Source organism: Pyxicephalus adspersus, chromosome 11 (assembly GCF_032062135.1).
Source record: "Pyxicephalus adspersus chromosome 11, UCB_Pads_2.0, whole genome shotgun sequence".
Classification (NCBI taxonomy): Eukaryota; Metazoa; Chordata; class Amphibia; order Anura; family Pyxicephalidae; genus Pyxicephalus; species Pyxicephalus adspersus.
In genome coordinates this window covers 48455021-48482543 of record NC_092868.1, presented here as the reverse complement: position 1 = coordinate 48482543, position 27523 = coordinate 48455021, and the positions used below count along the sequence as shown (strand labels likewise).

The window sequence follows — 27523 nt, the reverse complement described above, 5'->3', positions numbered from 1 at the left end:
AAAAAGAGGAGGGAGTTAAATTACAAATTTAATTATTTAAGAAATATTGTCCACTAAAAACTCCTTAAAATGTATACAACATTGTAAACAACTTTATTTTATCTTAAAAACAACATTAACACGCTGACTTGAGTAATTTTTCGCTACGCGTTTCGCTTTAAACTGTTTCTTTAGGAAACATGTGTCTGTCTTTAGAATTTTTATGATTTTTTTAAAGCAATATTACATTGTTATAGTGTTGCTTTTCACCCTTAAAGTCCAAAGTTTTCTTTAGTGCTGTGTTAATAATAAAACCATTTTAATAATTACTAATAATTACTAATTTTTTTAAGATTACGGTCAAGGGTAAGTTTTTTCCACTAATACTTGTTTGAGTAAGGTGGTATTTTGATTCCACATGATTTACATAAATCAATATTATTTGTTTTGTAACCTTTGTAGTTTAACCACCTGAGCGATAAACCCGACCTTGGTTTGGGGTAAAAACACTTGCAAAAAGTGTTAAACCCAAACTTTTCTCAGGTGGTTAAAAAAATAAACAAACGTTATATTGCAATCCGATTGTCATACATTGTATGACAATCGGATTACAACTGAAAGAAAATACTTACCCGGTCCCCGCAGCTCCTCCAGCAGCAATGAAAAATTTGCTATTGCTGCTGGCATCTGCAGTGAGATGTGAAGCACAATGCAGAAATCCTACATTGTGCTTTGCATTTCTCTGGAGATGCGAGCAGCAGCAGCTCCAGCGTCTGTGTGCCTGTGTGAGCAGGGCAGGGAAATCCCCACTCACATCACCCCGGAGGATGAGTCATCTTCCGGGTGATGTGATTGGTGATGTATAGGGGGTGTGTCTGGGAGGGAAATTTAAAAACAGATTACAATGTAATTTGCTTTTAAATGGTTTTTACAGTACAAAAACACCACACAACATGAAATAAAAATAAAAGTACATTTTTAATTTTATATTTTATTTTTAGATTACATTGTTGTCTATTATTTCATTTTTTTAAAAAAATTATTATTTATAACTATGTATTATATTATAATTTATGATTATATTATAATAAATAAATAAAATTCTAATAATATAATAAATAAATAAAATTTTAATAAATAAAATCATACCCGGGAGTTAATCCTAAGAATTACAAGCCCATAATATAAACACATAAAAATAGGATCACTTTTTGCATCAAAAAACTGACAGAATTAGAACGCTAGGGGGGTTAAGCTGATTTTTGTGTTTTTTATTTATTTTTATTAAAAGTACATTTTTTTTTTTTACATGATTGTGTGTTTCGAACTTTTTTATATTCATGATATCTACTAGACCCTTGTTCGGACATATTTCTGTAACTTACAGGTCTACAATTTAAAAAAAAAAATTCATGAAAAACAGTGTACCGCTTTTGGTACAGAAATCTAGACATCAGTGTAACGTCCAGGAGGTTAATACCTGTTTATACATATGTAAGTTTTTCAAGCCCTGGTGAAGCAGAGACTCTGAGAAACATGTTGGGTGATGTCAGGTAATGCAACAAAAAAATCTGTCACTTCTAAGAGTGGTGATCTCTCCCTTCATTTATTCTTGTATACAGTTGAATAAGGAAGCCCCTATGTCTCATAACAAAAATACAGAAATGCAGCGCAACATTGTGATTTGTAATCCCTCTCCATCCCCTAGGGGGTCAAGGGTTTAATTTTTGATTCTACAAAAGTGCAAATGCTACAGGCAAATTGTATTGTGTGATTTTTGGTTTTGCTCATGGTTAAACTTTAAGGATAACACTTCAGTTATTTAACCACATACAAATGCTAACTAAAAATTACACAATTTTTGTTTAAACTTATTTACCTTAGCTTATCTGAATCCAAGAAACATTTTATTATTAATATTATTAGAGATTATCAGTGAGATGTGGTAGCTTTATTAGTTTTTTTTCCCTTTTTCTTGCCTAGTGACCCTACCATGAACTAATTTCCTTAACTAGGTCGGGAACGTGCATTCACTTTACTCTACCTATATTTAAACAACACTGTTTCTCAACCATGAACCCTAAGATTCATTCCTTGCTAGGAGTTCCTTGAGCAATTAGTGCCTCTCAGGTCATTTTATCTGACACCAATTTTTTTTTGGCTCTCTGTAAGTGACATTCTTCCCAATGGCCAGCAATTTAAGAGGCATTTTTCATCTTGACCACCACACCTATGTACTGTAAATTGTGGATATAGAGATAAAAGCAGGGATTCCTTTAGGACCTGTTATTTCTAGTGTAGGTGTTCGAATTCGGGTTGTCCTTATATTTGACCCGAATATGGCTGTTCGAAATTGGATAGACCTGACCCAAAAAACACGGGATTCGATGTGTAAAATGTTTTAAAATTATTTATTGAATGTGTGTGTTTTGTGTAACTAACTTATTTTTTATAGGTTATCCCACAATGTCAGTGTGGGATCCCTGGGCACTAGAGGTTAAATGGGGACAAGTTTCCCTATTCATCACTTCCAGTGTTCTGTGATTGGCTGAGGAAAGGTAAACCCTGATGACAGCTCAAGCGTCAAAAAATGGTCAAAAAAAGGCCCTAGATTGTTCCCCAATGATAAAAGGATTGAAAGAGGCCACCCTAGGCTGATCTTATGATATGCACTTTATACATCCCCCTGTGTCCCAATATCCTTTACATAGATGGGAGTTGTTTCTAAGTTTACAGTTTAAGATAGCTGGGAAGGCTAATAACATTTAAAAGATTTACCTTCAGTGCACATAAAGTTTCAAGATATCTGACTGGATCAACTGGTATTTTTGTTTTTTTTTTGCAAGCACAAACAATTCCTAACCTTAAAAAATGTACAGGTAAGCTTCAATATATTATTTTTTTGTTGTCCTTGGGATCAGACACTCTTTATTGAGAGTGTTGTAAGAAGAGGATATTACTGAACCCAAAGGAAATGGGACACATCTACAGACCACATTCTCTTCTCTGCAGCAACTTACTTAAGCCCTTATTTATGTTATTGATAGACTACATATCATTAGGTATAAAAGGATTAGGAGTGATCCTTACCAATTTTTCAGCACGAGAGTTGTTATCAATGCTGCAATGACCATGATTAGGGAGACAGTGATGGTGATTATCTGGTGGACCGCAAGACCTGTACAGAAAGGCAGAGACAGAAAGCAAAGCAATGTGATAAATGAGCGAGCAAACAGAATACATCAAGAACAATTGATAAAAAAAAAGCAGGAAATGCCATTTAGATGTGAAAAGCTCTATCAATGGTTTTGGATAATTCATCATGACTTGGCATTGTTTTTTGCAAGAAAAAAAAACCTTAATGTGTATTTTCAAAGAGAAATTTATAGCTTTGCTGTAAAGGATAGTGTAATGGAACCTGGAACTGTGAACATCCAAATTAATTACAGGTTCTAAAAAGCTATAAATCCTGTGCTCTGATTGGCTGAAGGTGTGCATAAAACTGAGGGCATAATGCTAAACTCACGAGAGTTGGCTATGTAGAAGACACAGCATACCTTCCTGGATCCCTGAAGGTCTGATCAACCTAACCATGCTCCCTTATCTTACAGTTTGGGCATACAATTATGGCCCATGGGCCTACAGGGCCCATGCACAAAGCTAAAGAAGAGGTCTCCTGTGATTACTTGACTATGGAAACCTCATTAGTAAACTCTGCATCAGAAAGCACAAAGGACCATATTCAACATATGGATCAGTTGGTTGCTTTAGAGAAAGACCAATATGAATGATACCTTTGCTTGGATGGCTTGAACAGTATTCAAGGACTTCCCCAGGTTTAAAGCATATCTGGTCCAAGTGTTTTGCAGGGCTTGCAAAAGCCATGAGGCATGGGCATGGTGGACTGTTCCTAGCCCTATACCTAGACCTTTCCCCACTCACCCTCTGCCCCTTAATTATTTCTCAGTTCTTCTCTTCTTTGCTATTATTTTTTACTCTGTTTTTATTTAATCAGGCTACTTGGTGGATGTTTGTTATACAGGGTGTATATGTCTGAATTTGATATTCTGGAACCTGGCAATTACAGACATTGTTTCTCAATCTATCGAATATCTACCATGAAGCATTTCTCAAATCCATACAACAGTTTTACCATAACATGGAACAACCTGCTTTAATCCTTTATGTTCCATTACTTGATGTATGCTTTCCTCAAATGGCAAAGCCATCTATGGTATACCATTGCTATAGCTTCCTACATGTTTACACCTGTGTTGCTTGGACTTTGTACTTTTGTACTACAGTTTATGTGTTTAGCCACTTTTTGTAGTATGTATAGCTTTTTCCATTGTTTGATATTACCTTCACCTCCTTCCTGTACTTCGTATTTCAATTCCATTCTATGTCTTGTACATTACACAAACCTAATAAAATATTTAGCAAAAATAAAAAAGAAGGTTGGGAGGATCAAGAAGGAGCCTATGAACATCATATCCTTTGAACCGTAAGGTCCCCTGAGGTGGGGACTAAATTGGTCTACTGTACGTCGTATGAAAACTACTGTGGTGTATACCAGCACCACATAAATATATTAAACACAATGTACTGTAAATGTATCAGTACATGTCAGCACTATACATATTTGCAATTTTCATTATTTATCCCAATGACTGTGCATGGAGAAGAAGGAATCTGCTGAGCTTTGAAGACAGAAGGCTTCAACGCAATGACTTCCTCCTTGTCAGGACATATTCACCTTTCCTTGGTGCCATTTGGGAATGGAGGAACATGTTCCTCATCTCACTTTATGATTGGCTTTGCACTGTCATATTGGGTGAGGACCAATTAGAGCACCACCAATCATCCAGAAGACTTCCAATTCCCACTTCCAGCAACATTGATGGGGGAGCAAAGGGTATATTGGGGACTCAGACACCCTGGACTGTCTTGTGATGGCCAAGAGAAAATTTCACAGCTGAAACAAAGGCATCAATAAAATTATATATGATACTTAGTGAGCAGTGAACCTTTGTCTTTGGTCTACTTTGGCAGGGCACATGTTTCTTTACAGATGCAGCCAGGTATTTCTCCACTTTCCAGTGAAATGTTTTTAACATAAATAACATAAATTAAAATCAACTAGATTTCCCATGGTATGCAAATCGTCATTGTAGAAAAGAATTACAGAAACTAACCAAGTATCTGATACATTTTTGTAGCTTCTATATTCCCATTTAAAATGTAGAACTTCTTAAGAAATGATGAAAGTCCATAAATAGCTCATCTGAAAATTGACTCTCAAGCTTTTCTTTTTTTTTCTTTTTCAATGGTTCATCTATTGGCAGCCTATGTAAGTACATTGGATGAACAAGAGGTGGCATATCTCATTTCCTTTTCTAGTGTCATATGCCATTATACACTACCTCATCACTGATATAATCTTGTGGAAACAAGTAACGTTTGGAATTCTAATAATACTGCTTTGGGAACATTGGGTCTGGTTAGTGTATCTGTAAAATAATTTACAGAGACTGGCCTATTAGTAGTGACAAAATTTTGGAAGAAAATGATTCTGCCAGATGAATTAAAGCAGAAAAAAAAAATTCAGGTGGTTGAAAAATGCTACGGTATACAATAAAAATGCCATTTTATTTGTCCCTGGGGTCTGTTTAACAGGTCATGTAAGCAACAGCAACCTTATTTTAAAGGAAAGTTACAATATCAAAGGGTCAAGTTTATTAATGTTTTTGGTTGAATTTTTCACATGTACTGTACCAAGTTTTACAGAGAGATTTTATTTTATTTTATCATTTAAATTTGAAAGAATTGGGATGCCTTTTGGAAGACCCAGTTTGCTTGCTTGCACAAAGACTCGCCGTTCATTTTCCCTCTACCTCTTTACTTCTTCCCCTTTCTTCTTTTTGCTTTTTCTTCTCTATCTCCTTCATCTCCATCTGTTCCCTTATTCTAAGTTGTTATATATTTTTTTATAAGCTCCCAATCTAGCCCAGTTGAAGATTTGAGTTTATAATTTAAAAATCGACCTAATGGCCCTGATTTATTAAAGTTTAAAGGCATTCTTCCATAATGGGATGGGAATATTCCAGGGTGACAGTGTCAGGATTCATCTGACTCAAAAGGCCTGATTTATTTAAGCTCTCCAAGGCTGGAGGGGATACACTTTCATCAGTGAAGCTGGGTGATCCAACAAACCTGGAATGGATTTCTTAAAAATCATTTACTATTTGTTAGAAAATGTTTTCAATATTGGACCAGATCCAGTCCAGGTTTGCTAGATGTAACAGCTTCACTGATGAAAGTGTATTCTCTCCAGCCTTGGAGAGATAATAAATCAGGCAAAATGTATTGTTTTTTTTCTGCTGCCATTGTTTTATGGTAAATACATAATCGATTCTACTGTTTTACAGAACGTTTGTTGAAATAATCTTCTGCTGTAACAGCTTTCATGTTATTTTGTCCCCAACCTACTTTCAAATAATTTGTTTTTATAGTTTCTTATGTTAACTTTCTCCTTTGCTTATGTTCTCTGTATGTCTCTTTTTTGAAAACACTTATTAAAAATACAATTAGAAAAAAAAGGAAACAACATTTGTGTCATAAATACAAAATAACGAACAACTGCAGAATGTTTCCTGACCTTTTTAGTTTAATTAATCATTTCCCAAAAGTTAACACAATATAGCTAAGAGCTAGACTATTCATTCTCACCTGTCTGTATCTGGCGTGATAAGCAAGTCTATATTATGATTTTTAGATTTTTTTTTTTAAAAAAAAAGTAACCAAACCAACCAAATAATAATATATTCACCATACAAGAAAAATAAATGGACACATTTTGAGATCAAGAAGCAGATTAATTACATTTTTGCTTCCTGCGTTGCTGCACAACCTCTGACCTCAAAAGATCTTGTACAGCACAAATTCAATTTACAATAGATTAGTTTTAATGTGGATTTTGCTACGTCACTGCACTCAGCAAGCTTGTTGATATGGAAACTGACATAAAAACTCTAACAGTGAAATTTATATTTAAATTATCAATAACAGCTATCATTATGTCGTTACACAGGCAAAAACCCACACAGGTGCTCACAAACACACACAAAGAAAAGCTTGTGTGATGTGAACACTATATTTTCTAGGTGGCCTTGAAATAGTGGAGTCCTTCGTTCAGTTTCCATCAGGGCTATGTAGAGAGTTTGTGTGTTCCTTAACTCTTAACTCAACTGAAACAAGGTGGAAATGGTTTGGTAACATTAGAGGGAGGGGGTCAGTTTAGAACTGGTTTAATTATACTAACTTTATTGGATACTTGACAGAATACCCAGCTGGAAAAGTCCATCAAAGACTGTGGATATGTTGGAGGTTTTTCCATTGCCTGAATCTGCTGGGAGGTTGGCTGGGGGTTAAGGAGATATTCACAAACACAGAGACTAATTATGTTTCCAGAGACAAGTAAAGGTCACTGAGGTGTTCTCAGACATATCTGATGTTTTCCAAGAGGTCATCATAGTCTGCTCCTAACTGTCCCACAGAGAAGCTCATAATCTAATTTCTACCATAATTAAACGCCGGTTTTAGAGAGGACCCAATTGTTTTGTGATGTGAGAATAAACCCATGCAAACATGGTAAAACTATAAAAAAGTAAATTGCACAAAACTCCTACAGGGTTCATTTCCTTTCCAGTTTCAGTACAAATGAGCTCCTGAGCATAAAGAAGGTCATGATTTGAAGGCGTGGAGAAGTTCGAGTCTCTGGAAATTTTTGTAATAAAATGGAAAGAGCAAAGCCTTCTTGTCCAACATTAGGACAAATGCTCAGTTGGTTGAACAGGCCCAATTTCTCCCAGAAATGCTTCTAAATTCTTGGGTAACATCTCTTATATGTAGAAGCTGCTTTAGCTACAAAATTTGTCCACCTCAATAATAATGCCCATTGGTTTAGGAAGGTCCAACAAACTCAGGTAGATGTGTTGGCAGATGTTGACACATTTTTGACCATATAATATATTTTTAAATAAAACCCGTGCTAGAGGGAATACTTAGATTACCAATAGAGATGTTTTTGTAAAAATGCATCTTGTCTGGCTAAGTTTCAGAGCTTTTTTTGCTGACCCTTTGCCAGCTATACTAGCAGGAGAATGAAATTCAAAAGATTTCGAAAGTGATTTCGAAAGACGTTTTAATTGTTTTATTCCTAATCGTTGACTTTAAGGAGGAGGTACTGACCTTAAAATCTTTTGATAAGCACGATCGACAAATACCATTTTCAAAAAGAGGTCACTGAGCATCAGGTTAATGAGACATTACCTTACCACCTCTGCCATTCTCAAATGCTCAAGGTGCTTCAATTTACCATTAAATATCAGACCAAAAACAATATTTTCATATATTGCCCAAAATCCTAAGCAATTTTGTGTTATATCCAGTCTAAAGCTCCATGACATTAGCTGTAAGCCCTTCTATTCAGGTAATTACAGCTTAATAGGAACAGCTGTACTTTGAGGTCCATCTCTTTCTCTTATAATAAGACAACTAATGTGAATTACTCATTGCTGTTCAAGAGAAGACACCAATTAATTCTCAATCAACTTTAATTACAATGTTGAGAATTCTTTTTGAAACTTTATCCAAATGAAGTCAATTTATTTTGAATTGGTGATTAAAATTGCATTTTTCAGCAACATTAGGAATCACAGAAAGGAATAAAAGGCAGATAAGTTATTAGTGTGCTGACTTTTTTAATATACTGATTAAGCCGTAAAGAGCAAATGTTCAGTTACAGCTATGCAACCAAGCACATAGGGACATAAAAAACCTGGCAAATGATTAACCCATCTGTATTAAAATCATTTATCATACAAACATTGGGGAAACTACTACCAGTATGTGCAATAGAGGATTTTAGCCTGAAATGCTCATAAGTAAATGTCAATAAGATGTAGATGACTGATTTACCATTTATTGGCACATTTTGGAAAGTGCTTCCTGCTGACTTATGTATCATTGGCAAATTATAATGGTTCATGAAACCTAACTGTGGTAAATGTTTGCTAATCCCAAGAACTAAGAAGATGACAATGATGCATTATTGATGCAACAAGGCTTTTTTGATTATGAAGAATGATGGATCAATCCATAATTTGCCACTTTATCATTGTAAATATTGGCATGGGATAAACCATGAGTTCACTTTGCAGAAGGCAATATCAGAAAACTTTACTTCTCATCTCGAACATCCCCACCCCCACCTGTCGTTATAACACAAAATATTTGGGAGTTTCAGATATAAAGGAGTATGCAGCATTTCATCTGCCCACCATAATGCAGTATTTAATGGGTATAATGGACTCCATGGACTACAACAATGCATGGGCATTGGTGCTTCCTGGCACCAGGGAGTGGTGTGCATCTCCTACAGATCAGTTCCTTCTCCTATCAGTAGCTACCGGTAATAGCACCAGCGAATATTAGCACAGGAGAGTTTTCTCCAGGGATGGAAAGAATTGTAACCCTTCTGCTAATATAAAATACTATTTATCTGCTCAAACAAGACTGTTACCATCATTTTATGTAAATCATTTGAGTACATTTAAAGAAAATAATAACACCTTCATACTTTTGTTAGCCCAGAACAAGAAAGGTGTTACCCTCATCGTTACTAACAAAAGCCCTAGCCCAAGGTGGTAGATGGCAAAAGATGGAAACATTACTGTATTTTCCTGACAGATTGCCTATCTTTAAGACCAATCCACTTAGCTCTGGTCGTCATTGCATAGTTTGTACCAACAATACAATTGGTCTGTAAACCAGGAAAGGACTCTATATGTTGGAAATAAGGCTATTCAGTCTATACGGTGTGAGCTTGCTATGGGGATATGCTTCGTAGCAACAGGCTGGCAGCAGTTCAAAATGAGGCAGCATTTGGTCAGTTAGCCAAAAACATACTTCAGGCTCCCATCTGGGTGCTTTATTGCATCAAAAATGTGTCCAACAAAACAAATCCCACTGGGCCACCAACTACCTCTTTAGTAGTTTCCTCTCTGGCTAATCATATAGTATATATAAAAAGTCCTTTTTCATATACCAAAAACTAACTGCTTCACTCTAAATAGAGCACCTGTACTCTCTAAGTTCCAGACCTAAACACGGACCAGGGGGCCCAACATCTCCCAAATCTTCCTTGGCCATCATCAGGACCCTTCACACCGGCTTTTCATAAAAACCAACTGTCTGGCAGACACACACACAGTTCCCTGGAGACATTGAAATCGCCTTTTCTGGGCGCTACATAACCCCATCCAATACTTTTCCTGCCAAGCAATGGAATAGCCTTTCACAAAGGGATAATTGGATGGATGGCCGAAGACATTCAGCCAAATGGCAGATATGAATTTAGCCTTACCCCCCAAGCACTTCATGAATTTTCACTATTTTTCACTATGCTAAACTTAGGATCCCAATCAACTAAACAATATTTAGTGTTCCATATCTCATCTGATGTTAGTATGCGTTGTATTGGTCAAGTATTCCACAACTCAGTAATGAGCCATTAAACCGGTACATGCTGTTTAATCTTCAAGTCTTCTAACCCCGACTTCTGAATTTGTATTGAATTTCTTGTACTCTTAAATGACAGGTACTCTCTGGACATTTACCTGCATGTTGTTCTTAGCCAGTAAGTCATTAAAAAAAGGTAACTAAACACCCACCATCTGTTTTTCACATCAACAATAATATGAAAGGGAACAAAAAATTCCCCTTTATTTTGTTGTAAATCAGCATGCTCAGCTTTGGTGCCAGGACTGGTTCAAAAACAAATCAATGGCATCTTCCTGTTAATATTCATTACTCGTGGTGATATTTTATGGATCATATATAATTCATGTTTAATTAGCGTTTACTGTCTTTAACATTTCATGAAATAACATTTCATAGAGTCGTCATGATTACTCATTAAGAAAATAAAAAATGGAAGCGTTGTAATAAAGATTCCACATTGTAACTCACAATGAAGCATCGTTAGCACCATCCTTCGTGAATTATTCATCGTCGCAAACATGTGCTAATCTTATAAAAATCATTTAGGCAATAACACTGAACATTGATTACAAGAGTTACAATCGGCAGGCCTAGTATAGCTTCAATCCATTATAACATAAAATCATGATTACTTTTTTAACCAGTTCAGTTTTCACACCTGTAGGGCCCCAATGGAGAAGAACAATTTTCACATTTTTACGGTGGGCAAATGAATGTAAACTTGGCAATGAAATTATTGCTTAAGGTCATGATTAACAAAGAACAAGAGGCCAGATAATAGCCAACCTTCACAATCAGTGTAGAGGAAAATAAGGGATTTCCATTTGAAATATGGAGTTCCCTGCTGTGGTGAATCCTTGCACCCTAATTCCCTTTGATATACTCCCTTATCATAAGGAGTTCCAAGGGTGAATTTTCGATTACTTGTTGAGTTTTAAAATTGAATACTTATGTGAACTTCATTTTGCTAGATTTCCTGGTAACCAATACTTCCTTGGGGAAGCAGGAGTTTAACTGCGAAATGCGTCAAAACACTATATGAAACTTTAGATATCTTTCATATCTGTATTTTTTTGTTACCTTTGTGTAATTTTACTGTACAGTAATAAATTATTAATGGAAACAGATAGAGAAATGGATAGAAAGTGCAAAGTAGTATATACCCTTTCCTACATAAGTACGATTGGTGGCTTGACCCCTTAAAATTCAAAAGATAATGCAGAACGAAAAAGACAAAGAACAGGGTTTTTTGTGGCCAAAATGATAATTTTATTATTATCTCAAGTATAACAATACATATAGTGTTACAACAATTCAAGCATGCAAGTACATAAAATACCTTGTCCCATTCATGGTATTTGGAGTTGGAGGTGAAAGTCTAGACAGATAATTTTCTGATTGACATATTTAGGTAATAATATTCATGAGGTTTCATCCTAAACAAAAGTAATGTGGGGAGAAATTAGATGTTCACCCAACACGTTTCGCCTTTATGACTTACATGGGTATATATGAACATCAATAAATTGAGACTGGTATAACAATTGATACAAAATAATCAGGTTAGGTTGACATTTACAGAGGTATCATGGGTATTTTACTGTATGAAAATATACATTTTGGCACAATAAACCCCGCTCTTTGTCTTTTTCCTTCTGTTCAGTATTGATTACATTTTAACTGTATATTTAGCACATGAAAAACCCTTACTTCCTCACTGATTGTGAAGGTTGACTTTTATCTGGTCTTTTGTCCTCTTATTAACTTTTTTAGGGATGTGGCAACTTTACCATTCTAGAACTGTGGAAAAGTTGTATTTTTTAATATATAAGGTCAGGAATGTATTTTTTTTCCCATGAGAAAAAGTTTTATTTTGCAGATGTTGTCTACTAAATATGATTTTATTTTATTTTCAATCCATTGATGAAATATAAACAAAACTTTACAGTAGCAATTCTCCAACTGGTGTATTTACACAGTAACTCCTGGCTGTCATTTTGACAGCTGGGTATTGCTGGCAAATAAAAGGAGGAAGGAACAGCAGGGCAGAAGGACAGAACATACTACAGTTGCCCAGTGTACTTTGTGTTGTTCACAACTGGTTGAAATGTATATACATTTATTTGTTAATTGAATACAAATGGTCAGTCTTACACCGGAGACAATGGGGTTGATTTACTAAAGAAGTTTAGGCTGTTCATTTAGAACAGTGAATTGTTGCCTTGTTTGGCTTGGCTAGGTAAAAGTCATTTTTACAGAATCTTGTGCAAGGAAAAGTAACAACAACAAGAAAACATTATGATTACGTTCATGGGGCAGGATAGTTGAAGTTAGCAAAACTTTACCCCATTCACTAAGCGTAAAAATTTCCTTGCAAGGTAAACAACATCAAGTGGGATAAAACAAGCGGTGCACTGGTATAATGGAGAGGTACAGCCCATGTTTCTACTGGTGGCCTAATAGGATTTTTGAAAAAGCAAACATTGGATTTTAAAGGCTGTATGGCTTCCTAGTATTATTGTTATTTATTGTGGAGAAGAGGATGGGACAACTATGGCTGGTGTTAATAACTCTAAGCCACCTGGAAGCAGCGCAACACCTGCTGCCTCACTGGACACATTCGTTTGCACTGAGTGACCCATAGGGAACAAAGGAGCATGTCCATACAGGAAAGCTTCTGTTTTATGTGCGAACACACCACAAATTTTGAAATGTCCCTAATGTATTAATGAAAAGTCTTGGAGAATAAGTAAAGTGGGTGGAGGAGATGAAAAGGGGGAAAGGGGAAAATTAGAGCGTAGGAGAGGAATAAACCCATACGAGTGAACCCTCACTAAGATTAGGGCTATGTACACCCAACAAATTAATGTTCCAGTATCCTATTATCATACAGGGGATAAAGAATCTTGATGTGGCCATAAGTGTTTACAAACCCGTACTAACCTAGGGGAAGGACTCATGGTTTATGTTGATTGAGACATTGCAATAGGGACATGTATTACACAACAAAGTAGGGCTGTCAAACCGGCCAAAAGATAATGTTATTGGAATGTTAAAGGGAGGAGAAAACACAGGAGGGAGAAGCAGAAGACAGGGGTGACCCAGGGAAGGGACACAAAATAATTCTGATGAAAGGACAGTAACTATTGCTTGTATGTTTATATTAGTGTTATTATTGGTTATGTAACTCTTTTTCCGCATGTATGATTCTGTAAACAATATACCATTTTTATACGCAATTGTTTTGTGCTTTCTCCTTTGCTGACGATCGCCTCAGAACCAACAGAAGGAATTATTATTATTTAGGTAATATATATTATATTTATATATATATATATATATATATATATATATATATATATATATTACTCATATTTTATTGGATATTGTCGTTAATAAAATTCATAATTTCTTACAAGGGAAGGTGGTAGGACTAGCGAGGGGCACCCTGCTTCTCCATAAAAAATTACAATGGCCATTACCACTTGGTCGTTAATTGACCAACCAGCACAGGTCGATGAGGATGTTAAGAGTTGCTTTACACATGTTAGATTTTTACCCGAGATGGTCACTCACCATCATTCGTATTAGGTGAAGATCCAGGAGGTAACATGCAAACTCTTTCTTATTTAAGACAGTACGTGTTTAGATTGTAAGAGGTTTTGTATAAGTTTGAAGTTTTTTCATGCAGCGAACATTCTTTTCAGATTTGGAGTAGGAGAGGGGGGCAAAATGATGAACCGCCACAGCTGGATGCGTGGGCTTCATAAACAGTGCTGCCTTTGCAGTGGAGGTCAAAGACTTGGCCGTGCCATTTTCCATTGGTGCCTAGATGACACTTTTTGCATAATAATCACAATTTTTTTTAAGCCAAAAATATTTGTGGGGAAGGGGGAGTCCTGTTTTGGGTCCTTTTGGGGAGATTTTCTTTAACTTCTGTTACTGGGAACATACATGGCAATCTCTCCAAAGTCTATCTTAGAGAGGTGCCATGAAAACTAATGTATTCATGCATGATATTTCCCTCACTGAGGTGTAAGGACAATTAAAAACTTTGTGGATTTTATTACATTTTCTGTCTTGGTAATTGTAGTCACCAGGACAAATAGAGGAAGTATACTTCACCAGCAAGCAAACCGGCAATGGGTCTAATAATTCCAATTAGGTTATTCTAATAATAAGTAGATGTCCCCTTCTTCATTAGAATTAGAAAATGAATTTCCTTAACATAATGAAATTTATTTAAAGATGATTGAAAAAAAGCCTATTAGATAAATTATATATAAGGGCAGATGGCATCTATTCCATGCATATCCGTGCATTCGTGCTGGAATGCAGCTTTGAGAAATATTAATCTTATTGCACAAACAAATGGAATATTTGTAGCATTTTACTTTTATTTAAATTATTAATTATATTTCTGATTGTATTCATTCATATCCTTTCAAATACACTATAATTTCAACCATCCTTCAGCTCACCATTACTCAGCTGTGTTAAAATCCTTGCTGCGATTATGTCAAAGTGTTTAAAGGAGGTTGAAAGCAATCTGAGATGCACACTGTGTCAGCGACAAAGGATGAGAAGCAATATTGTGCAGAAACAAGCACAATCTGATCTGTCTATGGGAAGTACAGCTGACTTACTTATATCAGGGGTACCTTGTTGATATGCCATGCAGGGCGAGAGAAAAGGTTTAATGCCAATTTCTGATGTTCCTAAATACCATCCCTTATTTTAAAATCAATTGTCGATAAGGGTTTTCAATACAGTTTCCTAAAAGGAATAAACAGAAATCCAAAAAAAATTGTCGATGGATTTGTACAAAAATCAAAGCAAAAGCTCATTTGCTACCATTATTATGTGAGACCAGATGCCACTTCGATAATTAATTGGCGTGCGGTTCCACTCTTGGCGGAGAGTCATAAAACGAGATCCAGGCAGGTTTCAGAAAACTTTCAGGCTGGGAATATTCTGGAGAGCAGGCTTGTTAAAGGATATGCCTGGAGTCCGCTCAGAAATAGAAAAATTGGAAGAAATATTGCATTACTTAGGACGGATATATTATTCAGGTGAAGGTAGAGCTGTGAAACTCAACTCTATATTTTTTTGGGTGTATTGTAATGTCTGGTAAGGGCAGTGGCAATTATTTCTAACTGCAAAATGAACTGGGTAAACTCTTGTATTACCATATTACCAATCCTGGATGTCCAAACCAAATTTATATCCATAATTTGACTTTATTCTCTCTATAATTCAACTCTATAACTTTATATTTAATATATTCACTCAAATAGTTTTTATATTGTTTAAGCATGTAGATTTTTTGACATATGGCGTTTTTAAATTGCCTGCTTAAGTTTTATTTTATTTTTTACTAGAAGCTGTCCAATAGGCAAGAATGATTTTTTAAATAAAAAGTGTTAAAATTGTAACTATTTAAAAATGCTTTAAAAATATCCTGACCATAAAGATAATTCAAATCTGCTTTGGGATCAAGTGATTCAGTGTGGCTCTTGACTTGGTCACTTGCACTATAGTACTGGTCCTCAACGAGCCAGCGTTTGAAGATTTAACAGCAGGTGGTACAGTACGTCCCACCACTTTCCCTAATATTTCTTTACGGGGCTGTTGTATTTATGTTGCAGCTTATTGTAAAATATATTTTTAAAATAATTTAAGATTAATGTGTAAAAAAATGATTTTGTAATATTATATATTCACATAAGGGCATTTATATTTTATTATAATTTTAGACTGCTTGCTTCTATGCCTTGCTACATATAGGTTGAGCTTTACTGTTCTTTCTGGAATTACAATTTTATTACATAACTGAGAACAATTCTCATCCTTGTATCTGAAATCATATCTTAACAGAAATTGGAAATATAGAATGAATGAGAAGTCTAGGTAATGTTCATCTTGAACATAAAGGCAAAAATATTTTAGGACCAGGTATGTAAATATGAGTCACACAGACCTTGGTTAGCCAGTGTCGGTATTAGGAGGATGAGCTGGGCTGCCTGGAGTTTGACCTCAAGGAAGAGACTATTTCCTTCGGCTACTCGCTATGGTTTGCTTGGCTTCTATCAAAATATAAGTGCACAATTTGAATTGGGCATTGGATAGGCTCGGTGGTTTAAAATGCAGTAAAGCCAACCAAGGATCTCTAGACAAACGAATTTGGAAATTTAATAGTAGGGGTAGTTGGATTGCTGGTAAGAGGAAAAAGAGGGAGCTGAGCTGCTAAATCTATGTTGGTGGGGGGGAGCAGTGGGAGCTGAGCTGCTGAGTCTATGTTGGTAGGGGGGAGCAGTGGGAGCTGAGCTGCTGAGTCAGCTGAGCTGCTGAGTCTATGTTGGTAGGGGGGAGCAGTGGGAGCTGAGCTGCTGAGTCTATGTTAGTAGGGGGGAGCGGTGGGAGCTGCGCTGCTATGTTATTGGTAATGGTGGAGGGGGCATGGTACAACTAGCTGCTAGAAGAAGGGATCCGAGTGAGTTGAGTTTGGAAAACAAAAGCAAGGGTGGATTGGGAAATTACACTGCTTCTGCTGTGAATGCTGAGAATAAACTGCTCCACAGTGCATGCTGCTAGAAATCACCAGAACAGAAGGTGAGGGTAAATCTTCCGATGGGTTTGTCTGTTGTTTTGTAACATTTCACTTTACTGACCAATAAGGAAAGAGTGTAATTAGGTCAAACAGAAATAGCACAATTGGAAGGAAGTAATAATACACAATTATCTTTTCAATATCTCCTGTTCTCATTTTCAGAAAATGTAACACTGTGATATGTAAATGGCATAAATGCTGTTTTACATACACCAGCATGTAATTAAGGTTTAGAGGTCCTTTCGGTTTTTACTATTTGTTAATGGCTAAAAATGACAGAAGCCACATGTATGACACACATTTCCATACCATGCATTAACCGATGTACACATGGCTGGGACACAGAAAGACGCAGATATTGGCTGGTGCTTTACTCTCTCTTGGCATGTGCCAATCCTTCCAGATGGCTCTGCTAAATTACCTCTTTGGATGACAAATTATTTCACACTCTGGTACTTGTCAGCAGGTACATTAACATTTGCTACAGCTCGATCTGCGACCGAAGTGCAAGAAATGGAATAAATGCCTTTTTTAAATACCACTTTATTTCACTTGGTAAATACAAGGGAATATTTAATGCCCAGATTCGACTAATCTGCTTGTTCTGTGAAGAGGGGTAAGATTGAAATCTCAAAAAAATGTTGTTGCAAAGTAAAATGAGGAGCAACCAAGAAAGAAAGTTACCTTTTGATGCTTGTACAGCTATTCCATTAGCATTTAAAGTAAAAAGCTAACTAATTTTAGGGAGTTACAAATTGCCCTTTTCATCAGTTCTGTAAAATATTATAATGTTCTTGTTGATCCAGTGCTGAAATGCTTAGATTTTCTAAAACCAATGAGCATTTTTGTTGGCCTAATTTGAAAAAGAATACATTGGACTAAAATTTTAAGCCCCCTTACACATTCAAAAATCACCTTGAAAACATACTGAACGATCTCCTTTCATACTTACTAAGGTGACCATCTAGACCAGGGGTGCCCACACTTTTTTGGCTTGTGAGCTACTTTTACAATAAAAACTTGGACTTGTCCGTGGTAGAGTTTATTTTGAAAGGCAGGGCACCGCAATCTATTTGCATTGCCTTTGCAATCTACCGGTAAATCCACCGACCCACCAGTGGGGCACCCCGGGTCTAGACAATCTCTAACCCACTGGGCAATGAAATTCCATTCATTTTTTCTTTTTGCAAATATTAACTTTGGTAGGGGAGCTTACATATAATGATCTTTTGATCCTTGAGATTCTTTTGCCCCCTGTCATAATATATTTATGTGTAAATCTATCTGTCTAATGGCAACTTATTATTATTATTTTCAGAGTTACCCTGAATTTTGTGCTCCTTGCTCTATGGTTGTAAGCAGCTCTAGAATAATGAAGATATTTTAATGTAGAATATGTATGTGCTATTTACTTAACGACATACATGTAAGTATATAATTCTTTGTCTAGCATATATCTATAGTATGTACTACTCAACATATATTATATATACCTTGATTCTATCAATATACATCTTTTGTGGAATTTATTTTTAGCTCCTTTTCAAAAAGCAGCATCTACTGTTAAACGCATTGAAATGTTCAATATATGGGGAAGGATCTACCAACTTCTCTCATTATAGGAGCAGCACACATGTATCATGTTTACTTTACAAAGCTTACATTGTTATAGAGTGTTATGTATTTTTTTAATATGGTCCTGTGTTTTTTAGGGATGGTTTTGCCATTATTTGGATGTATTAATAGTTTGGAAGGTGTAATGCACGCGGGTGTGGACCCAGTGTGCCACTGACTGGGTATGCTCCGGAGGGGCATAACTAAGCCGCTACCTGGTCTTCACTAGAGCTTCTGATAGTGAGGATAAGCTTGGGCCGCAGGGTAGCTGCCAGGTGCCACTCCAGAGTGGCAGCTGACCAGAAGAGTCAGGGTACTCGGTGCAAGCACCGAGGGGCTTGCGTGGCCAAGAGGGAGGTGGCAATCAGACAAAGTCCAAAAACAAGATCCGAGGTCAGGGTCAGGCGGCAAACAGGCAAAGTCCAAGGGTTAGTAAACAAGGTCCGGTACACAGCAAAGCAGACAGAGGAAGTACCTTTGCACTGGGAGTTTAGACAAGCTAAAACCTTGAGATTGCTCAGGCAACTTCTTGTAGTAGGAAGTGCCTTTAAATACCAGCAGAGATCCAGCCATAGGCTATAGAAACAGAGTGTATGTGTTGCCTCATAGATGCTGAGAGACACACCCACGCCCACGTGTATTTTTCATACACATTGCCTTTTTGTGTTAGATTAAAGTGTTGTTTAACTGTGTCTCTACAACAAATCTCCCCCGAAGAAGCCTATTAGCTGAAACGTGTTGGAAGCTGAGATAAATGCATAAAATCTATATTTGGACCCCACAGGATATGATAAGGAGAGTTAAATAACTAAGAACACACTTTTTGTTTGAATATTTTGAGCAATGTCTGAGAAATGAATAAACTGTGATGCATACTTACTTCTGCTTAAACAAAACCCTTTAGTTTTGTGCTCAATAAAAAAAAAAAAAAGATATAAGCTAAAATTTAAATGTATTACTAATTAGAAAAAGACAAGAGGTACACTCACAATATAGTTAGGGGTACATTGTCCTAGCTGCCCCCAAGCATCTTTATGCCGACAGTCTTCTCATTAGTTGTGGGTCTCCCAGCCCCCTTTGTATAGGATAAAGGCATTCATTAATCACCTTTCATCAACCTTTCATCAACCTTACAACACCAAGGAACCATTGAGAACACGTTCAGGTTTAAATGAACTCCTGACAATATTAGGTGGCCACTTACATTGGTGGACCTTGGAGAAGAACCCCCTTACATTGTCCCCAGTCAGAGGGAAGAATGCTGCCTACATTGGTAGACAGTAGAAAAATGCTTCCGTTTCATGATAAGATACATTTACATTCTTTACTACAGAATGAATACCCAAGGAAACCCTACAAACCTCTGGAGGATTTCTTAAAAATCATTTGCTATTAGTTGGTAACTTTTTTCTGGACCAGATCCACTCCAGATTTGTTGCAATACCCAGGTGTCCCCCATGATAGTCTATCTTCTCCAGTGGTGGCAGGTTTTAAAAAATCAGGCTCATTGCTTCTCATGTCAGAGTTCTTTTTTAAAGTGGTTGTAAAGAGAGCAACAACCCTTTGGACTTCACCAAAAACAAGCTAAACTGTATTGTGACAAAGGATAAATTACGTACGCTATTAAAAACAAATTAGGCACTTTCTATAAAATATGGGACCCCTGGATTGAATAACACAATTTGACCCCACCAGAGGAGCCACACATAATTACCCCAATTGCACACCACAGTAATACTGGATGCTTTTATGGATGATTAGTTTATACCCTGTTTAGGAAAGCTGTTCTGCACTCATACGGCTTGATTTATTAAATCTCTCCAAGGCTGGAGAGGATACACTTTGATCAGTGAAACTGGGCGATCCAGCAAACCTGCAATTGGTTCCCTTAAGGAAATTTGCTAATTTTTAGCAAATGTTTTCAATCCTGGAAAAAGTGTACCCTCAATCAGGCCCATAGTCAGAAGATCTTCCTGGTTTGTTTGCTTAGCAATTATAAGCTTATGTCCAGCTGTCTATATATCAAAAAAAGTCCTAACGTCCCAAGTTTTACTCTAAATGTATTTACACTATCCCATTACAGGCAGCAATGCCTTAGATTACACACTAATAATATACGGCTATGAAGTTGTTGGCATTGTAGTGCCCGGACACCCTCTCATACCAGGAAGTTCTCTTCTAGCTGGATGCACCCAGCACTTTTCAGTAACCAGCTGCTGTTGGGTGGTTACTGAAAGTTGGGTCAAAAAACATAGGGCTGCCATAGTTTCTTCCCACCCAGCTTAACAAAATTCTTGGGAGAATACTGTTCTCGGTTATTTTTTTCGTGAATAAAAGACAAAAGGTGCATTTTTCACTAAGGTACTATAAGCATTTCTAGATGTTCCCTATATCAAAGAAAATATTTATTTGTTTAGCTGAGGTCCTCTTTAAATTGTACATATATTATCTGAAGTCAGACATTATTTAAGGACACGTACGTAAAGTTTGTAGAAGAATGTATTTTTTTCAATCCTGACAGCAGAATTCAGCAGATTGTGTTCCTACCACTTATCTGAGCCTACACATAACACCTTCATCTTGCCTCTAAGCATCAAATATCTGTGTTACTCTTTTATGACAGTGAGAATAATTCAAGAGGACAGACATCAAGGAAAAATATAGATCTCGCTAGAATCCCAGGAGAACTTAAAATAGGCATTTCAACATCTGGAAGTTTATTTTGTGCAGCACTAAAGGGCAGGAAAAAACGGCAAGGTCCTTGAAATTTAATCCTTTAAAATAGAAACTGTTTTTTCCTTACAGTTGTGCACTTCATTGCAATACAGAGATCACTGTTTATCTTTGTTCTGAATTACCCAACATGTCTCAATGCTAGCGATGATTGAATCGAGAGAATTAGCAAGTCGTTGAACTGTGATGTTTGACCTGCTTGAAACTTTGCACACAAAAATTGGGAAAAGTAGAGGAGTGGGTTGACCCAAGAGAAAAAAATTCCCTGGTGAATTAAAATAAAATGATTACATTTTTCTACTTGTCAGTGAGGGTGATCATAAATTCTTGGAGGAAGGGGTTCATGAGAACCTGTGAGAACATGTCCTAAGTGGATATAATTTATTTATTATTTAATGACCACAAAAAAATTGTGTGTGTGTTTCTGGTGGTGGTTGGGGCTTTCACAACTATAATTAAACTTTTATTTTGAAAAAAACTCCTTGGATTTATAAAAGAATCAGGCATTCCCTAAAACATTCTCTGATTCCCTGTTTTATAAATAGATCACAGTGTTATTACATTTTTTTCATTTTTGACATGTCCCCAAAAGGTTCCCTTGACCACCTCAGAAAGGTTAATGACAAATGTCCTGTTTGGAGGGTTAAAAATTTGATTCAATTGTTTTTCATTTTTTTTTTATTTTATTGTTTTTTTCAACTACAGTTTAGTTTTATTTTGCAAAAAACTTGCTTGTAAGAAACAATTCAATTGGGACATGTTCTACTGACATATGCCCCAACAATTTTGGTGAAAATACCATTTTGTATTAACAGTTCCTAATCATTAGGCCCTTGGTCATAAGACCTTATAACTACATACTGTTAATAGTAAGCACATTGAGGTGTTGTTATGCCCTCCTGAATTTCCTGAATTGGAATGTGAAAAAAACACAATTTTGATCCAGAAAACCTAAAATATATTTCTTAAAAATTATTTGCTATTAGTTGGCAAATGTTTAAAATCCTGCACCAGATCTAGTGCAGATTTGTTGGAAGGCCCAGATTCTCCCATGATAGTCTATCTTCTCCAGTCTTGGAGAGCTTTAATAAATGTCAAGTAAATCTGACTATTTGGGAATGGAGGCTGTGCATTTCTTTGGAGGAGAGCACAGCAGGGTGCCACTCACTTTTACTCCTTCACCCACTTCATAGGACAGAATGACGGTGTGTGTACAGAGCTCGTTCATTCATCTGTCACTGAAAACTAACTCGAAAGACCATTTCCATTGCCAATCTTTTGACGTCCATCCAACGTCTATACGAGGCTTAAGAATTCTTTTAGGAGTTCTTTTAGGAAATAGTGTGCATGTACCTATTCACAAGATGGTTAGTGGGGAAGAAGCTGGCAATTACAGGCCACTGAGTCTGTACCACATCTGAAACAGTAAAATTATTGAAAATGTTCCTAAAAGAAAGATTTAGTCTGAAAGTACAAAACTTGAAGGATCCAAAAACCACATGGTTTTGCTAGGGGCAAATCAAGCCAAACTAATCTGATTTTTTGAATATTACAAATGTTGTGGATCAGGGTGGTGCTGTGAATATAGCTATATCTGGATTCCAACATAACATTTGATAACATTTCCTTTAATAAATGGTCTCATTGTTGTACATTCCAGGACTTAACCCTTTGGGTGGTTTCATGGGCACACAATAGTAAAAAGAATAGATATCAGAAGTATGATTGTAACTCAGAACACAGACCGGTCACTGGTGCTGTGCCACAAGGCTTTGGTTAGCAACAAAGTGTGTTTGTTGATAATAAAAAGGTGTTAGATGACTTTCGACATTGCTTGATCATCTGTTAAAACAGTGAAAATGGCAGTTTAGTATCTAAATACAAAATAATGTACATGGAGAAAATTAATTTTCTGATAGAATACAATATATTGGGTACATGGCTGGCTAGAACTATAGAGGAAACTGATTGGGGAAAGAGGTTGTTTTAAAAAATTGCAAATTCAGCAAACAAGTGTGGCAGGCAGGTTATAGAATTGTGGGGTCACTAGAGGATCACCAGCAGGAGGAAAGAGGTCCGGATTCCCCTATATAGACCTTTAGTTCAACACTATTTGGAATATTGGGCCTGATTTATTAAAGCTCTCCCAGGCTGGAGAGGATACACTTTCTTCGGTGAGGCAAGGTGATCCAACAAACCCAGAATGGATTTCTCACACTAATGAAAGTGTATAATCTAAAGCCTGGGGGAGCTTTAATAAATCAGGGCCACTGTGTCTGGTTCCGAAAAAACCCAAAGATAGGCAAAAAAGATGGCAAAAAGTCTAAGGGATAAAACAGCATGAGAGGCTGCCAGAAATTAGGTCTTCAGAAAAGAATAAGTGGTCATGACTCAAATATTTAAAGTGAACCTATCATTAAATTTTCTATTTTTATATAAAAGGGTAGATAAGGTAAAAAATGTGTTTTTTGTTCTACTTTTAAAAATATTTTAATGGGAGACCCCTCCCCATTTGTTTTTTTTGCCGCAGGAGTAAAGATTGAATGGAAGCCCCACAGCCTCCAGGCATACAAATGTCACATATCCCAGGAGGCTGCTCCTGCTCCAATCTTGAGCGTGTGCAGACGGGGCTCTTCTATGGAAAAAATGCAGATCCTACGCATGTGCAGCGAGATCAGCCCTTTTTTTTTACAATTGTGGTAAGTGCATCACCTAATCTCTTTCTTGTTCAGTGGGAGATCAGATGATGCAGGAGAAGAACCAGAAAAAAAGACAGAAGAAGTTGGTGGTGCCCAGTGTTCAGTCAACACTGGCATAAAGAAGGAAGACGGGATGGTGTGGGACCATCTTGACTAAGATCATGGAGGAATCAGTGGCTTCAACCTGTATAGGTAAGTGTTTTTTTAACACGAATAGGCTTCAGGAGAGCAGTATTTTAATATAAAGCTAAGATCAAGACCACAGGGACCTCAAACTAGCAGAAAAAAAGTTTAAAGCTAACCTTAGAAAATATTTTTTATACTGAAGGCAGTGCGTGGAACAGCTGAAGTAGTGAGTCAGTCAATAGTAAGTGAATTTAAAAATGTTCGGAAAACACACAGATCTATACTTAGACAAAAGGTTAAAAGTAAAAAAAAGATTTAGTAGAACACTTGGTCTTTTTTCTTTCGCCAACTCTATTTTTTTGTGTTTCCAGGCAGCTACATATTGGTTGCACCCATATGTTCCCCTTCTTTAGTGTAAAGCTCACAGTACACTGCAAGATTTTTAATACTTTAAATCAATCTTTCTCAACCTTTTAAACTTGTGGAACTTTCAGGTATAAGGGAACCCCTTTTTTAATTCCTATATCCACAGCTCAAAGTACCTTAACCAGGCGTTCAATTGGAAGAATGGCTCTTATATTGCTAGATATTGGAAAGAATGTCACCCATACACATAGTCAAAAACATAATTTGTTTCTGTTAAAATAACAGGGCACTAACTGCAAATTGCTCAAAGAGCCTATAGCCAATCCTAGAGAAACCCTGGTTCAGAAACCTTGGCTTAGAAGTTGAATTGATCAAAACAAACCTAAATAATTAATTTATGGTTATATTTAATAACATTTTAATTTTAGCATTTGCAGAAAATTATATCTGCAAGGCAACCAGCAAATAGTCATAGTACAGGCTTTTTTTAAACAGTCCAATGATTTTAAATAGAGATATATCATAATTTAGGAGCCCCTTCAATGACAATTGCTTTTCTGCTCAAAGCTTGCCACCTGAAGCCATAAAACAGCATGTCTGCCCTTGTATAGAACAGCTGCCTTACTTTCAGGCTGTAAACACATCGCTGATTTGATACAAGCTAACATCTGACTTGGAAGCGAATTTCAACTTAGACAGAACCCATCCCAATGTGTCACTTTTCATATTGGCCCAAAGCTCTGATCTGCACTCCATGATACAGTTTTGTCAGAATGCTTTACATCAGTCATTCGTCATTACTTTTCCAAACTGAGACGAGCAACACAAGCAAAAGCCAAAACGGCTAGGGGGGACATATTTATTTTGAAGGAAGTTATTGTTAGGCAGATAAAAGAAGGATAATAATTACATATCATATTGTCTTGGATAATGATCATTTGTTTTATTATCTATTCATCTAGAAAGGTGAATTTTGTTAAGTGTTGTCCTTGGTACCAAAAGCCAATAATGTCAACTGTGTGCAGCCACATCCCTAAAGGAACCAGCAGAGCTTATCTTCACCATTAACTTGATGGTTAACTTTATTGATCTGCTCTCTACCGCTTAACCACCCCACAAAATATAAACTTTAAGTCAATCAAAACCAAATCTCTGAAATCTCATAAAAGCTTTAACATTTTATCATGATTTTAATACTGAAAAATTATTTTTCAGTCTCTCAGTCTACAGCTTTTGTTAAAAAAGGTGTCTGATTTAATAAAGCTCCCTAAATCTGGAGAATATAGACGATTTTAAGATAACCTGGGTGATCAAACAAACCTGGAATTAATTTCCTAAAATAATTTGCTATGATATGGCAAATGTTTTTTATCCTTGACCAGATCCAGATGCATTCTAGCTTTGCTGGATCACACAGGTTCTTCCATTATAGTCTATCTTTTCCAGTCTTAGAAAGCTTTAATAAACCAGGTCCTATGACTTGTGTTGTGTACAGCATGCTGTTGTGATAGGTCAATTAATTCACTTTCAGTCTTTCTGGTTGAGTACTTCTTGGTGTTCAATCTGGAAGGCTTTGGTTATCATGTGGTAGAAAACATGTACTTCAGGGAACAGTTCCTGCTCCAAGGTGAACATTTGTAGTCATTTTTTTTCAGAATTGGGTTTTAAAGTGGAACTAAAGTGCCAAAAAATACTGCTCAACTTTGGGCACCTGGAGCTTTTTACTATAATGTGTAAGTGGAAAATGAACAACATGTTAACACATCAACGAAATCATGCCCAAAACCCCTCCACTATGGGGCGCCCACACTTTCCTCCATCATTGCCTTTACATCTATGTAAGCCTTTTTAAGGATTTTACATCATTGGTCAACCTTAATGGCCAAGTAAGGATGACGTAACAGAAGTGTCTTTGTCCTAGCTCAGAATCATGTATAGGCTGTACATTGAACTACAGTTTTAGAAAGAAGAGCTGACAGCAGCCAAAATGATATTTGACAGAAGGGACTTATATCAGCAGTTTTTAATAATGTATTCAAGTTCTGCTTTAATTTTCCATGATGCATCTGGAAAGCAGTGAGGATCTTAGGCAACTTGTGACCATAATGTGCTGGGGATCCAATCACTTATATTTCCCTTCACAGTGTAATTTTTATTTTTCAGAACAATCTGTTGCATTTTTGGCTAGGTTGTGGGTCTACCAATGGGACTGTAATTGTTTATTTGTAGCCTTTAGGTCCATTTTAATGATCTCATACCACACTTTACACCATCTAGATATTTGTAGCCAAGTTTTGGCCAAGTTGTATAGACACATGTAGAACTATTTAGTGGTTTCTTTGAAGAAGTTTTCTTGTGCATACATTTCAGAATTACATAAGGAAGTGCATCATTAATAAATCTATTAAATTATGGTTAGCGTGAATTAGCATTTCTTTGATAAGCTTCAAAGCGATTGAGCTTCACAGACAGTCCAAATATCAGCGCTTTAAAATTAACAACACACGGCTAGTTGGAACACATTATTTATTGCATTGACTAGAGCAGTTAAGCTGACAATCTAGAAATCTAAAGAAATATAAACTGAATTAGATCGAAAATATCCAATTGAGAGACAGATTAACTTTACCATTGATATTTAGATTTTCTTAGATTATTGCTCTAAATTCTAGCAGCCCTAAACAGTGATTTCTGTTTAGCAGATGCCATTTGGTAAAATGCCAGTACAGGAAAATGGCTACAGTTGCAGTGTTTTGTACATTGCAAATGATAGCCCAGCGTCCCTTTGGATATATTTGCCCCCTTTGATTTCTACCAGCCAACAACGATCTAT

General features: G+C 36.4%; 1 protein-coding gene across 5 annotated transcripts in view; it reads right to left on the bottom strand.

Annotated features, from left to right (window-relative positions):
- Positions 1-27523, bottom strand: part of AJAP1 (adherens junctions associated protein 1) — a 146415-nt gene that overhangs the window by 45590 nt on the left and 73302 nt on the right. For all 5 annotated transcript variants that reach the window (XM_072426198.1, XM_072426199.1, XM_072426196.1 and 2 more), the window contains one exon: positions 3070-3157. In XM_072426198.1, coding sequence (XP_072282299.1) covers positions 3070-3157 — 88 coding nt within the window. The remainder of the gene's footprint in view (positions 1-3069; positions 3158-27523) is intronic.